This window comes from Carica papaya, chromosome 6 (assembly GCF_054855325.1).
Source record: "Carica papaya isolate Zhongbai chromosome 6, ASM5485532v1, whole genome shotgun sequence".
NCBI classification, from domain to species: Eukaryota; Viridiplantae; Streptophyta; class Magnoliopsida; order Brassicales; family Caricaceae; genus Carica; species Carica papaya.
The window spans coordinates 14,199,893-14,216,082 of NC_142314.1; the positions used below are offsets into that span (position 1 = coordinate 14,199,893).

The following is a 16,190-nucleotide window of genomic DNA, read 5'->3' on the forward strand; positions in this document are numbered from 1 at the left end:
TTTCACTCATCATCACCACCAGCAGGCAGAATATCCGAGGGGGACACACACACACTAACACAATACAAAGCAGATTAATGCGGGTGTTTTCTGCACGTCACGTGGAGACACACACACACACACACATATATATATATATATATATATATATATATATGTATACATACATGGTTTTGCTTGGAGAGAAGGGAAGCCTGTATAAAATTAATTAATTAATTATTAATGTAATCTAATAATTTATCTTAAATAAATTGATTAATCGCTGTAAAATCTTTGTTAAGATCTCTGCTCCTCCAGTTTTCTAATTCAACATACATAATAGATATATCATTAATTCTTTGCCTTTTATTGTTAGTTAAGAAATTTTCCTGTGCAATTAGGGCAAAGAATTTGACTACAGGGCGTATTATTAATGCATTATGTCATTATTTAGTTTCACTATTAAACTTTTTTTATATTCAATTGGTTAAAACATGAGTTTCCAATAACCTTCCTCCCACATTTAATTGGTCAAAACCCACTATAGATTTAATAAATTTAATTATAAAATATATGTAGTTAAATATTTGTTTAATTGATTTTTATCATCTACTAATAAAATTTTTATATATCTATATATATATTTTTTGTACAACTTCATATATTTTAATAATTTAAGTAGATAATTAATATTAAATTTGTACATAAATACATAAAATGATGAGTTTAAAAATTAAAATAAAAAAAATAAAAATAAAAAATCTTGAAGTCACAATCTTTAAAAATAGATTCTAAATCACCAACTTTAATGTTCAGTAGCTTGTAACTTATTAACTGTGTGTATACACATATATTGAATATATACAACATAAATAATGAAATTGAAAATATTCTTATATATTAAACTATATGTATATGTTTTTATGCTTCCAATGATTGAACAAGAAAATCCGGTTGATTATACGTTACGTTGGTGAACCACGCCGCTTCAGACAGCTCATCATCATCAATCGTCAACTCAATTATTCCAGACCAACAACGTGGACCCTCTTATCTCCCTCCATTCTTCAGGAAACAACCTATATCAACTTATATATACATATATCTATATCTATATATGTATGTATGTATGTATAATTGATTCATTTATAATCTCTCTTATTGGGTCAAGGGAGAAACAACCTCCGCCAAAACATAATAAACTTCTTTTACACGTGTAAGGTGGCCATGCAAATCTCTCGTGCTTTTTTATTTTCTTTTTCCTTTTTTCAACTATTAAAATATTGCCACCCCACCATTTTTTGCTCACAATAAAAGAGGTCTATGTCTCCTGCTCTTTGAACCAAATCCAACCAACAAACATGAGGAGTCTCTCCATGAAACTTCCGGCAGGGCTGTTAGCCTCACCGGCGGTTGCTCCTTTGCCGGTAAGGAGTCCCTTTGAGCTTCAGATGACCGCGGAGCTCGATGCCTTGCAATCTGATCATGATCAAAACAGTTCCATTAATCTTCAGTTCTTGCTTGATGCACTCATCTTCTCCATCACTACCCAGAGGATAGCTTTGGACTCCCTATCTAATCTGGATTTGGTGTACGGAGATTCCGATGGAATGGTCATCCATGAATATATTAACCAGAATACTCTACTGCTTGATGCTTGTAATGGACTGTCAGAGAAGGTTTACCTCCTCCAAAACTACGTCGTATCATTGAGGATGGTTTCGCATTTGCTCGAAGGGAAATATTGTCCTATACCACCAAGCACTCTGGTAAGAGCTCGACGGGTGTTAGATTCATGCGAGGCCATTGAGAGAAGTACTTCATCATGTACTGTCTCTGCAAGTTTAAAGAAAGTAGCAACCAAGAAGAAGCTTTTAACTCAGCCATATTATCGTACTGAGTCGACTGAGTTACGACAGATCTTAAGTGGGTCTGGTTCGGTGGCTTCCATGGTTTGTGGGTTGCTTGGAGTGGCTTTATCCTTGAAGCAAACACGTGGGTTACAAACCACACCACTGCGATACTGTCAATCATCATCAACGGCTACTTGGTTTCGTGAACTACACAAGCGATTCATGAAGGAAGAGAACACGGTAACCGAGTTGAGAGAAATTGTGAAGGTGAGTCGAGAACTGAGGCAGCAGATCAAATGTAAAAAGCAAAGTAGCGATGATGAGATCCTGAGGGTTGGTGCTCAAGAATTGAAGAGAAGATGTGAAGAATTGCAAGAGGGGATTGAGACATTAGAGGAGAGAATAAAACAAATGTATAAGCATTTGATTTCTGTAAGGATGGCTTTGTTGGACATTTTGTCCCACGACTGAAAATATAATTAGCAGTTGAATCTACAACATAGGTTTACCTAGTTGAACATATTTGACAACATTTTTTGTACGACAAACACTAAAAATCTATTACATCTCGTGCAAGATTCATCCTACATATGTGTCTGCATATAATTTGGGTTAATAAACTTGCTTTTAAATGAAATATGTTGGAACATTCTGAACCTCAATTTTAGAAGCAGATTTAAAAAGAAAAATCTTATCCAAATTACATATATCTAATTGTTTAAAGTTTTCATATGATATATATTAACCGCTTTTAGAAAGTTGTGTTAGATTGAGGTAGAGCAGTAAGAAATATTAGTTCTAGAATATATATAACCACGTAATATTTCGAGGAAAAGAAAAGCTAACTCGTTGCCAAAATCTTGGGTTCCTTTCTGCCTGCATTACCATAAAACTCCTAATAAAGTGGTATTGAGAACTTTCTAATTTCTAGTATGGCATCAAAAGTTTCTTTGTAATATCCACATTCACCAAATTAAAAACTAAAGAAAATTGGGCACTTGAGATGAAAGTCATTTTTGTTGCAACTACTTTTTGAGAATGTTGAACCAACCAACCTCATTTCTTTCTCATCATTAAAAATATCAGTACATAAAGATATCAGTATTACTACTATTCTGTGAATATATATACGTTTATGGGTCTGACAAATGGAGGAGTTTCATATTAAGGATGGGTGAGACATGAGATAATCATATTCTAATTCTATTATTTAAGAGTAGTATGATGAATAAAAATTGAACTAAATGCAGCTTATTGTTAAAAACACTATTGTGTTCTAATAATTATCATCATCATCAAACTAGAGAAAATTACAACTAATAATTGATTAGAAATGCCGACAATAATTTGTATTAATTTTTAAATAAAACTGGCATTCGAGGTTTGATGATTCCACCATCCACCAAAAGATTCCAAAACCAAAGGAAACCCAAAAAATGGATCAAATTTTTCCCAGTTTACTTACCATACACCCTTCCAGTTCCCACAGAATATCTTAGATAAAATGTTTTATATACATGCTATGAGAATGAGATGCATAGTACATAGTTGCAGCTAATTCACTGAGAGAAAATGCACTCGGGCTAGAGTGTATTCTTTTGCAGCTATCCAAACACCGGTTTGTGACCACTGCACATCCTCCCAGTCAACATTCTCCTCCAGTACCTGTTTACCAAGCGCATAAACTTAAATGAGGGACAAGAATGCAGGCACAGCGAAAGAAGAAAAAGAAGCAAAAAAAAAAACAACTAAACCACATGCTCTGAGATCAGATTGCTAGACCATATATGGCTTCTTGTCAAAAACATGACTGAAGTCAGCTTGTTAAACCATCAAGCACCTATTTTTTCATGTATAGAAAGAGAGCATGCTCCCAACTGAACTAAATGGCTCTGGCTTTTTTCCTTTTTGTGGATTTAAGTATGAAACTCGCCATTCTTCCACAAATAAGTCTTAGGCCCAAGTCACCATCAGAAAATTGAAGGGAGTAACAGGTAGAAAATGATTAAGTACCTCCACATGCTCCAGTGGGAGAGGAATCCCCATGGAACGCATGACTTTCTCTGGAAGAGGCTTCTTACAACGAGAAAACCGGAAAACATCAATTAAGATGCTATCAGATTCATTTTTTTCACCATTTGAGAAATGTGAGTGATGATTCTGTGATTTCTCTGTCTCTGCATCATGCCCTTGCAATGCTTGTGCTACTTTGACCATCTTCTCCCCAGTAAAACAGAGCTCATACCTTCACAGAACATATAAAGTTTTAAAATGATGTAATCAGAAGTTACAGAAAGATAAGAACCTTTTAGTTGTAGAAAGAGGTGAAAAAGGAAAGGGTTTACTAAAACATAAACCATAAAAAGAAAAGAAGAAAGCAAAAGGTGTGTGGGGAGAAGGGGGGGGGGGGGGGGGGGCGAGGGGGAGACGAGCAAAGGGCCAGAATTTAACTAGTTGTCTAACACCAAGGTTTCTTTAATGCTTCATTCTTGTGAATGTACAAAAATATAGCCGGCAGCCAAAAAATCAAACAATTAGGACATCATTATCTGTCTTATGTTGAGGGTTTTCATGGTTCATTTGTGTATACATTCGCTAAGTAGCAAAGAAAAAAAATTAATAAAATTATTTTTTCTAATACCTGATGAAAACCGGTATCAATATGAAAGGTTTCATCGATGTTTAAAAATAAAGATATTACCTGCACGAATGTGTTTCTAGGTAAAGAACTTCTCCCTTCTTCAAGCGCGCAGATGTATAGAGGGGCTTTTTCAGACCCTTGTCGGCAACAATACTTATACTGTACTTGATCCTGCATAAATAACCATGAAATCAGAAAGAAACTCAACACTTGATGAAACAAGCTGCAATTAAGAGACTGTCAAAAGTAAATTGTCTATATATATATATATATACATATTTAGCAAACAAATGGGAACACTTTTGATGGAAATCCCAACTCAGTCTGGAGAAGATTTTTTTAAGCTATGGCATCATAAGTATATGAAATTGACAGGAAAGGGGTCAAATTTGACAGAATATTGACCACAAATCATAGTTTTGGAGGCAGTAGTTGCTTCAATCACAAAAGAGGCTAGATCTAGATTTCCATTGACTTGACTCAGTGTAAGCTGATGAGTGGAGTTGATGTTTGTTGAATCATGGGTGCTTGGAGTATCTGGTATTGGCTCCTATTACAACATTTGGGGAGAGGAAGATTAGTGATCAGCAGCCAGCAAGCATCTTGCCAGACAGAGGGACATGACAAGTGAGACTCAACCATGAGCAGACATTTACACCTGAAAGGACATCTTTTTTATTTTTTAAACAATTAAAAACATGATAAAGAATATATTATAAATTTTTAGAAATATTTTAGTTAATTGCAATACATTTTAAATATTTTAAAGGTTTCAAATTTATTAAAATTTTTACTTGTTTTTTTTTTAAAAAAGGTATTTAGAGACAAGGACTTTTTTAGAATTAGAAAAAAATCTTGTGATAGTGTCATTTTAAAAAATTGTATTTAAAAAAATGTATTTACTTGCTTCAGAAGCAAAATCCCAATAGGGCTTCTTATCCTAATACTTGACATATGCTCTAGGGATTTGAAGACCAATAAACATTAGTCCTTTCGCTGTTAGGTGGCTTCACATATTTGTAGTTTTTTGGCCCCTTGGGAAAGAGCCGGGTCTTCCTTCTTAGTCTTCAGGTCTTTTCTTCTGCCTAGTTGAGGGGATGGGTGCAGAATAAAGAGCCTAAAATGCTTAGAAAAGGAACCTAATTGCTGTATCTATGGCTGGAACAAATCGTCAGAATTTTTAATTAACCTGTAAATCTTATAAATGTTATTTGGAATAGAATGATTTCATACAACCTCTTTATGTGCTAAGGTACATGGCTTTTTCAGCAGTATACATTTGTCTATAATCCAAAGAGGCTATCTTAAATTTAGTTTTCGCGCCCTTTTCCTTTTTTTCTTTTTCTTTTCTTTTCCTTATCTTTCTTTCTTTCTTACATTAAACTTTCCCCTATCTTTCTTTCTTACATTAAATTTTCCTATAAGCTGAAAATTTTATAAAGAAACTGATACCTCGTATGTTAGTTTGTCCAGACACCTAAACTGTACCCAAAAACCAACGCTACTTAACAGCATATCAAATGAAAATCTCAAACCATCAACACATCAAAGCATGTAGAAGATCTGAAGAATACCAAGGTTCATTGCAGAGGTTGTACTGTATTGTAACTTCTCGTACAAATCTTTGTTGCCGCAGTGCATTCTGATGAATTAAACAACGTAAGCTTATTTTTGCACAAATTACAAAATATAAGCACCAAAAAGAACCCATGCTCCATATGTGCAGCTAAAGGTAAAGCAACAATACGAGAATAAAATTTTAAATTAAAATGAAAAGCAAGTAATACCGAAGCTGCAGCCCTTGTAGTCATCGTTCGCTCAACAGCAACTGGAGCCAGGGTAGGCTCTACGGTGGAAGAATGTACAAGACAAGGCTCGAGATCAATGGTTCCACCACCTCTCTGAAATCAAAATGAAGCATAAAGCATCAGGAAATGGAAAATGCTAACAATAATATTCATACTCCCAACAATAATTCATAACATAAACAAGCATATCAACAGAATCCTAATAGCAAATGTTTCAGAATAAAATATTAATCAGATCATTCCTTATCAACTTGAGTTTTTGGGATAGCCGATTCAATCAATTAGTTAAGATGGTATCAAAACCAAAGATCTAGTATTCCAATTCCAGTTCCCCTATTTCTATTAACTATTTAACCACACACAAGGTTGGTGAGTCTATGTACGATTCACGCTTTCAGTCTAGTAGACTTATGCATGAGGGGATGCGTTAGAATGTAAATAATAATTAAGTCTTTTTCTATCAGCTTAAGCATTTGAGATAATCAGTTCAGCAATCATTTAAGAACAACTCTGCATACAACCTTAAGTGCGTAAAAAGGAAACCCTAGGAACATTGAGAGGCTAATCAAATTAACGTATTCTAGGAACATCCTATTATACAAATAGGGAACTAGTAATACAATTCAATTACTGTCTTAATCAATTATATTTTCCCACACGCCCACTTAAATTGGTGAATAAACATTAATTAACTCCCAGCTTGGTAATGACGGTTTAGGAGACATAATTGCTTAAAACTTTAGCGAGCAAATCAGCAAGTGAGACATATGCTTGGTTTATAACAGTTGTCCCTCAAGCTGGTGAATAAGCATTGTCCACTCCCAGCTTGGCAATGACAATCTAAAATGTATGATTGCTTAAAACTTTGGCGAGCACATGAGCAAGCTGAGATGTAGTTGGCACATAAAGTGTGCAGATCAATCCACTATTTAGTTTCTTTTTGACAAAAATATGTCCCCTTCAATATACTTGGCTATGTCATGTTGTACCAAATTGTACCAGTTGCAGACTTGTTGCCACAGTAACTACACTTTCCGACAACATAGTCAAAAAATCATTTAACCATCTTTGAAGCTTAAAGAAAAGCCCAGAGATGTTTTGTGAGTACTGCGAAGAAGTGTGTGGGAACACAAATGTACAAGCTAGAAGGGTCACCTTGACAATGCAGCACCGCTCCACTCGATAACTACAACCAATTCCAGCTCCCCAGGCACGGGAACGAACATTGTTTCTCAGCTTAGATGGATAGCCTAGTCAACACATTAAAAAGTTAATTTGCTAAAATTAACTGTAAAGCATGAGTTGCAATGAAAAAGATAGCAATTAATATTAGGAGAGAAATAAAAAAACAACTGGTAGTTCAGTTAAGGGAGCTCTAAAACCAAAAACAACGAGTTCCAAATAGATAATGGAGAAGTGCAATAATGGAGCTGAAGGATACATTTTTCAGCTGTTAACATGAGTAGAAAAGCATGTTACAAAATTATTTGACTAACAATCTTGTGGAGGCAGAACCCTGATGGTAGAGTGCAACTCTTGAATGGCAGGTGGCGGGGGGGAACCAGTGGGGCGGCAATAACCTGTGTGCATGAGAACTGAACCAAAATTCCACCAATCAAGATTAGATTTCAACACCACCAAAATCTATCATTTCCAGACCCAACTATATTATGCGCAAAAATTTCTTCACAGTACCACATACCGGCAACAAGATCAGAGTCATCAGTGTATATATCTGTCCCCCACAGTTGGGCACCTTTGACCTGCACATAATGCACTTAATAACCTGAGAAGATGCTAAGCATGAGCAGAACAAGCAATCAGACGCTCCAAAGTTGATGATAAAAGTAATATACCAGATTCTATTATAACAGAGTGTATAAACAAAAAAATTAAACTGCAGAAGCAAACAAATTGGAATAAAGAGGGACTAATATCTTAACAGCCTTAGGTCACTGACTGAACACTCAAAAGACCGTTATTTGTCATATAATGTAACTTGGATTGTTTTTCCATAATTCTTGACATTTTAGATTCAAGAAATCATTTCCTTTTCTTCCATTTCTTTATGGTGTTCTGTTATATACCAGCCACTTGCTAGTGTGTGAGTTCCCTAGCCCTTGGGCATTTAATGGAGGATGGGAGAGCACGAAATGCACAGACCACCGAGTTATACAAGATACCTAAATCAAATATCCCAAGGATAAACTTAGGAGCTCTAGAATTCAAATGGCACTTCTTACTCAATTCCCCAAAAACAGAATAACCCACAAACATATTCAATCCCTTTTCCATTTTCTCAATTAAACTTAATTGAATCCAATTTTTATCAACTCTAATGCACAAATGGAGTGAAAGCAAAAACAAGCAAAAAATGATAAAGCATTTTGTTAGGACCCAGCTTTGGCATGCAATTCACCAGAACCTTAATTTTGGCAAAAGAAGTTAATTGGTGGTATTTATGGTAAAAATTGAGAAATAGGGATAATTTTGAAGAAGAGTAAAATTATGGGAGAAGAATTTGAACTAAAAGATTAAAAAGGGATAAAGAAATTTAGAGAAAGAAGAGGGGGAAATTCTGGAAATAAAGAAATAGATGGGGGGAGAAAAGAAAATTATAGAAAAAAGAAGAGAAGATTCTGGAAATAAAGAAAAGGTGGGGGAGAAAAGAAAATCAGATAAAGAACGGGAGATTCTGGAAATAAAGAAATAGATAGGGGGAAAAAGAGAAATTTGAGAAAGAAGATGAGATCAGGAAGAGAGGGGAAAGAAGAGATCAGGAGAGAGAGGGAGAGAGAGATAGATGAAATTTGTATAGAGAGAGAGAAAAAGTGCTGTGAAAGAGTGAGAGACTGTTAGAAAGAGAAAGAGAGAGAAATATGGAGAGAAAGAGGGAGAGAGAAGAACAGAGAGGGAAGAGAAGAAAAGAGAGAGACCGAGACTTTCGAGAGAGAAGATAAATTATTTGGGATTTATTTCCACAAATTACATGATTCTCTCATTTTACAATCATTTATTTATATACACCAAATGATACATGAAAATCTCTTCCAATTGTCACAACTGATGCCAGAATGATGACGAAAAGCTGTTTGTTTGGGCAAAAGACATGTCAGCTGGAGAGAAAGAATCTAAAAGGTCAGGCCGGTGTGTGCATGAAGAAGCAGTCCAGATGAAGGATCAGTTCGGTTCACCACTTGATAAGAAATGATCCACCGGTTCAGTAACCAGTTCAGCGTCTAGGGTTTTGGGTTTTGCTTCCCTTCGGACAATATACCACTCGCACTTTGCTCCCTTTTTTCGATCTCCAGCAGCCGATTTCACTGTTTCCTTCGTGCACCCATGCTTTCAACCACATTTTCATCTAATTTTTATGGGATCTTAACACATTTATAGATTCAACACCCAAATCACACTCTTACACCATATTAAAGAAGATACTCAAAACCAAACAAGTTATCACCATCAGTCTAAGGAAATCAAAACCTATAACTGAATATAAATTACATAATAAGTATTTTTCACTAAAATGACATTCAAGTAACAGAGTGACTACTATAATGTTCTTAGAATATTTTTAACATAAAAGTTCACAGGATTTCGGTGCACTATATGTAATTACCTTGGACATCCACATGAAGACCAAAGGCTTTAAATAACAGTTTTTTTCCAACAGGGAACTTCATTCCATCGACTAAGCACTATGTAATTAATAAATTTTAAATTTATTTATTTGGGGTTGAGGTTTTAAGATTTGAGATTTAGTCTACAAAAATATATTACTACAGAAGCTTCCAGCTGATGCACACAACCCAAGAAGATATCAATACCTAAAGTCCTCGTTTTGTTAGCTGACTGCACAACCCCCCTGTTTTCTAAATTTCAAATTGAATTGCAGCATGAAGTCATGGATAGCTCTGGTTCCTGAATTGGATCATTAAGATAGGAGAATCAAATTTAAGGCAAAGATTTGGGCCAAGAGTAGGAAGGAAAGCAGATTTATTAATTTCCAGAGACATTCTAGGTGAAGAAATACAATTCTGTAGAGTATAAATCTGAAGACTGAGAGCAGAAGATTGAAACTGAAGTAGAACAAAATTCTGATATCTGAGATTGAGAGAGAGTACAGAAGATAGGAAGAGTCTGGCAGGTGAAGAGTTGAAGACTATATAAAAAGTTCTATTCTTTTTTCTTTTTTCCTTAATAATAGGTATATTAGTATCTGGAAAACATATTACAATCTAAAGAAGGATTAACTATCCTCCAGAAAGGAGGAAATACCTAAGTCTTAGCCAAGACTCCAGCTAATATCCACTTCCACTAGAGGTTGACTAAAGATGGCTCAAAGTGAAGAGCCAGCATCCACTACTAAAGTGACAACTGAAAATTTAAAATATCAATTCCCACCTTCTGAAACTTGTGGTATATTTTCTCTTCTTTTGAAACATATAAATTCTAGTATATATCTAATTCTATTTTATTTATTTTGAATTTACCAAATTATATGGTTCAATATTGAACCAAAGCAACATACCAACTAAACCCACCTCCTCCCTTCAAACCTAAAATTAGCATTTATGCAATAAGAGGATTCCAGACATACCATGGTTTAAATAAATGAACATTAGCCAGAATGCACATTGATTTTGCAGTTAAGACAGCTTTTTGTAAAAGAGGATTTCATAAATATATTGAATGAACAGCTCTAGTGCACAGCTCTAGTGCGATCACAGACACAGAGAAACAGACAGGGGGATAAGAAGAGACTCCCAGTTCCAATTTAAAACCTCAAATGAAGGGCAGATACCAGGAGGAAGTCACGTCATAGAAAAATATACATCCTCATTGTCTTATCTCATCAAACCAAGAAGCTATTAGTTCTATACATCCTTAATTAGTGTTATGGCTTTAAACATCAAAAGTTAGCCTGCGCTCCACATGCTACCAAGACCCTATTGTAGTCCCAAATCCACCAATTTAACGTGTTTCAAACAGCTAGCAAGTTCTAGAATCTTCTATTTATCAAAAGATATCAATGGGATAAAGATAAAGGGTTCAAATATCTAAATATATAAAAGCAAATAAAATAAGCCCGAGATAGTAGAAATTAGTAAGCTAAATAGGAAAGGGTTCATTGGGAAGGAAAAAAACAGCTTCAGAAATTATCACCCAAAAATAAACATAAAGCAGTCTTACTTGACGATTGGTAGCAGTGACATGCTCAGCAGGTATCCGAATTTCAAGGGTGGGACCATTATTTGGGAAATCTCCATTTTTATCACTTTGGGATGCTTCATATTCTTTCCACAGCTTAATCAATTCTTGCATACATTCACCAACTTTGTAAACAACAGATGACATTTCAGATTTACCTGAATGACCAGCAGTGTTATGTTATATTCACTTTATGGCATGATCTGGAAATTAAATCAACAGAATTTCTCTTTTTTTTTAATAAAAAAATGATATAATTCCACCAAAGTAATAATATTTGAAACTGTCCAGCTTATAAGTTAGATTAAGAAAAACAGATATATAAAGAAACCCAGACATGTTACCTGAACTGTCCCATGATAAAACAGAAAAGCGGCCATGTATGGTAGAATAAAATACACCTCAAATAGAATAAACACAGCCCAGTATAAGGTATATTCATAAATGAAAAACTATTAACTGTTTCTAGGAATATTTTGTCACCTTAAAGATAACTTATTTTTCCTCATCAAATAAACTAATCATCCTTAAGACAACAAGAAGCTTACTTGTTTACGCGCAACCCTAAGACATCATGCACCCAATCTTTCCCCAAAAAATACTAAAAATATTTCTTGGATAATAATATATAAATAACAAAAGAAAATAACTGAATCATATATGTATATAGATATATATATATATATGCGCACACATATTTCAGAAGAAAGATGGAGAAATCTGCAAATTGAAGATATCTCTTGTGCAGTTAGCAGTACTTCAAAGAATCAAGAATCGCTGTTCACCACAAAATTCCCCACATTGTTCCATCTGAAGAAAAATAGAAAATCGCGCTTACCTTGAGATCTGCAAAGTTAAGAAAGTAAACCAAATCACTCTACCTTAAAGTACCAAGAAAAGGAAGAAGAAAATTGGTTTTCAAGTCTTGAAACAAGAGAAAAAGTGCATCTTTAAACCCTTCATCTGAACATCAGGCAACATTCCGATAAACGTAGACTATCTTATCTTAAAAAAAAGAACATTAATATAGCAGAACTAATCCTTCTGAAAAAACAAAAATAATGCAAAATAGTAATGACAGATATAAAGAGCATTAAATCCATTGGACATCATTACCTAACTACAAGAATTAAGTGCTATAATGTTAAGTATGAAAACTTGAACAATCCTTAGTGGTTAAGGGTTAGCATAACTGCTAATTATTGTTGCGGTTACGAAATATATATATATATATATGTGCGTGTGTGCCATCAATTGGTCTGAGAGCATATATAGTTGGAAGTTCTGGATGGTTGTTCCCTTTGGATGTCCTTGGCCACTTCCATAGATGAATAGGCATTTAATTTTGACTTTTTTAGGTTACTCATGAGATTTAATATCCTTGATTACTTTATTTAAACCACTCTGCCCACTTCTAGGCCTAATTAGAGAATTTGGTTTCTTGATGCTTCAGGGGCTTTTGCTAGTAAATCTTTCCTTTTATCATCTTACCTATAGCTGAAACTAAGTCAATTTTGTTATTCCTTCCTGTTTCTGGAAAATGAAAGCTCCCTCGAGCCGTAAGAGTTTTTATTTGCATTTCAGTTCTATTAATATCAACATATTGATTCAGGCTACTAAAGCTCATAAAGCTCTCCATAATGCTTGTTTTATGTACTTTCATAACTTGATAAATACATCTATTTCTGCTCTTTGGGCTTGAAAAGTTCGGACTGGATCATGTACCTCTTTCGGGTGAATGCGACGTCTTTCCCCAAATTTGGAAATTATCATCTATATTTCTATAATTGGCTTCAGGAGTAAGGAGCATGTGCATTGGAGGTGGGCTATTATTGCAAGTTTATGGGTCCTTTGGTTACAGAGAAATGCAAGAATTTTAAAAAATCAATCTCACTCAGCTAATGGTGTTCGGGAGAGGATGCTGCTGTTGGCCTCTCTTTACAACAAAGCACATAGTTTCTATAAGGAAATTCCATCATCTACCCTACAGAGGAACTGAGATGTGCTTTTATTTTCACCAGGCTAGATTTTTTCCATTTTCTGCAGTTTTTCTCGCTTTTCTTATTCTCTTCCTAATCCAAACATGTTATTGTTTTATCAAATAAAAATCAGTACTTGCTTCCTTATAATCTTAAAAAGGTATATCAGCCGAAGTCTATTAACTAGCTAAATAAAGCAAAGAAATATAATTAATTTCATCTTCACTCAAAACACCGCTAAGATAAATAAATCCCACAATGGAAATAATGAAGCAACAGAATGATCACCCACACCTGTAAAAGATTTTAAGCAATTAAGTTCTAATAAACAATTTCGGAAGTTCCAATTAGGAATTTATATTGATATAGATAGACCTTCTTGGCCTAGGTTGCATATCAATAAATAGATTGTAGAAAAGGCAACATTAAAAGTTACCTAAATATAATAGCAATTGAATCAACAACCAAAAATAGAGAAACTGACCCTTCATTGTCCTGAGCTCGGGACCTAAAACGAGGCTCACGGTTGGACACTTGAGGGCTGCCTCTAGGGCGAAGCATCCTCTTACGCTGCTGGACTCCATAACTGAATATTTCCTTTTCCCTTTCTGCAGCTACTTCACCCTCAGTGCATCCATCATCAGATTCTTTGTCGTAACACCTGCTGCGCTTTTCAGGTCTCTCTCCTTCTGTATCAGCATCTCTTTCTCTCCTTCTATCTCTAGGATCCCTCTCAGCATTTTTCCAGTTCTCTGAATCTTTCTGTTTCTTCTGATCTGTTGCTGGATTTTCCTGCTCCGGGACTCTGACAGAACCATCCAGAAGTCCCTTCTCACTGTGCGTACCATCTTTCTCAATTCCATTCCATGAATCTCTTTTGATGTGGTCCTTTTCCCTCTCTTTTAGTCTTTCCTTTTCCTTCAGATCCTTCCTCTCCCTTTCCCACCTCTCAGCTTCTCTTTCTTCTCTTGCAGGTTCCTTGGTCTCACTAGTAGTATTACCTACTTGCATGCTGCTCCTACGATCACTCCTTTCCTTATCTCGGTCGGCCCAATCCCGGTGCTTTCCCTCTTTCCTTTTTCTATCCTTTTCCTTAAATCTATCCTCACCTTTGGAATCGATTTTATTCTCCCCGACAGCCTCGTGTCCTTCCACATAATCCCTCTCTTCAGGTGCAGATCCTTCCTTCCCAGCCTCAGCCAACGCTTGTGAAGTGCCACGTGTAATATGCCATGAATCCATGTTTCCACTCGGGGGTTCTGAGTATCTTTTCCCCCTGTGGTATTCTTTTGATTCTTTCCAATTCAAGTGACCATAACCTTCCTTTTCCATCTTCATATCACCCTTCTGATCATTATGGTTTTCCCTTTCATACTTCATCTCTTTATTATCATCCCCTCTACCCTCAAACCTAGCACTAGCATCCTTTTCACCTTTAGCAATTTGAGAATCCCTCTTTGCCTCACCATATAATAACTCCCTTGCTTCAGTTCTGTTATCCCGGCCCTCAGCCCTAAGGTCTCTAACATCCTTGGAATCCCTGGTCTCCAGTCTCATTTCAGAAACAATAGGATGGGAATCCATATGCGTTTCATTGGTAGATGAAGTGGGCATTCTGTATACAGAATGCAGAGGAGACCTTCTATCCCCGTCACGAGTTTCAGTTCTGGTAACCTTGGCCAGTCGAGAATCCTGAGCCATATCATATGGAACATGGGAATGGGAAAGGGGATGCGGGTGGGGGTGAGAGTGGGGATGGGGATGGTGGTGGTACTCAGTTGGAAGCGATGATGGCAGCTTAGGGTACGAACCACCATCCTCATGCGGGTACTTGGAAGCGGAGGAATGAGCACCAGCCTCTTCATGAGATCGTTTTGGAACACCACTCATGGTGAAAACCCCAGCCTATTTTCACCAACAGAAACAATTACAATAGTCAAACAGAAGAAAAAATAAAGCATACAAATTATGGAACCTCTTTCTTCCCGCAAAAGAGTAGATAATAACAGAATTCTACATAACCCAGACAGCAAAGAAAACTTAACAAGGGCAATACGAATCTGTCAAACACAAAACAGTTGAATTCCAATAATCAGGAAGAAAAACAAGAATACCTAGAAATCCAATTGAAAGGACAAGGTCTGTGAAACGAGAAGGAAAAATGAAGCTTAGTAGTTCAGATAAACCTAAAGCTACAACTTACAAGTATGTAATAGCTACGGAAATCAGATAAACCGATCGATTCAGTACAATGTATTTGTTGAAGAAGAATACCTAGCGTTGTGAGTAGAGAATTGCTGCAGCGGGTTGGCGACTCAAGGAGAGACCGTTGTCTGTCTCGGCTTCTTTCTCCCTGTCTCCCTCTGTGGATTGAGACGACAAAAACTCTCGTATTTATTTTCTTTCACGGAAAACTGCTCACATCACTGACATTTTTGCCCTCCCAACACCGCCTATCCTTCCGCTTTATAAGTTGTACATGTCTAAAACCTTTTTCTTTTTATAAATTTTAAAAAATAAATAAATAAATTACTTTTAAAAATATATATTTACTTTAATTCTCTAATAATTTATTTTAACTTAAATAAATTTTATTATTTATAATTTAATTTAATATATCTAAAGTGAGTGACACCTTGTCGGACGCATCATTGTTAGCTATTAGGTTATCAATATTAATTACAAAGTAAATTTATGTAGTAATTATTTATTTTAA

General features: G+C 35.5%; 2 protein-coding genes across 2 annotated transcripts; one reads left to right on the forward strand and one right to left on the reverse strand.

Annotated features, from left to right (window-relative positions):
• Positions 1-1,011: 1,011 nt before the first annotated feature.
• LOC148253322 (uncharacterized) lies at positions 1,012-2,486 on the forward strand. Its single transcript, XM_088222725.1, has one exon. It carries the CDS (start codon positions 1,341-1,343, stop codon positions 2,301-2,303), a length of 963 nt encoding a protein of 320 aa, XP_088078851.1. The 5' UTR covers positions 1,012-1,340; the 3' UTR covers positions 2,304-2,486.
• Positions 2,487-3,269: 783 nt separating this feature from the next.
• Positions 3,270-15,889, reverse strand: LOC110808631 (zinc finger CCCH domain protein). Its single transcript, XM_022034175.2, has 12 exons — positions 15,749-15,889; positions 13,959-15,379; positions 12,334-12,341; positions 11,478-11,653; positions 7,984-8,044; positions 7,778-7,876; positions 7,437-7,531; positions 6,261-6,374; positions 6,048-6,115; positions 4,534-4,644; positions 3,846-4,077; positions 3,270-3,497 (listed from the first exon to the last, which is right to left on the reverse strand). Exons 2-12 carry the CDS (start codon positions 15,362-15,364, stop codon positions 3,387-3,389), a joined length of 2,481 nt encoding a protein of 826 aa, XP_021889867.2. The 5' UTR covers positions 15,365-15,379; positions 15,749-15,889; the 3' UTR covers positions 3,270-3,386.
• Positions 15,890-16,190: the final 301 nt, after the last annotated feature.

What these genes read in the sequence shown, in the direction of transcription:
- LOC110808631 (XM_022034175.2), bottom strand. Translation starts at nt 15,364, where the DNA reads ATGAGTGGTGTTCCAAAACGATCTCATGAAGAGGCTGGTGCTCATTCC. An exon ending in TCACTGCTACCAATCGTCAA is followed by an intron (nt 8,045 to 11,477) that starts GTAAGACTGCTT and finishes CATTATGTGCAG; the next exon opens with GTCAAAGGTGCCCAACTGTG. An exon ending in TCCCACTGGAGCATGTGGAG is followed by an intron (nt 3,498 to 3,845) that starts GTACTTAATCAT and finishes CTTGGTAAACAG; the next exon opens with GTACTGGAGGAGAATGTTGA.
- LOC148253322 (XM_088222725.1), top strand. Translation starts at nt 1,341, where the DNA reads ATGAGGAGTCTCTCCATGAAACTTCCGGCAGGGCTGTTAGCCTCACCG.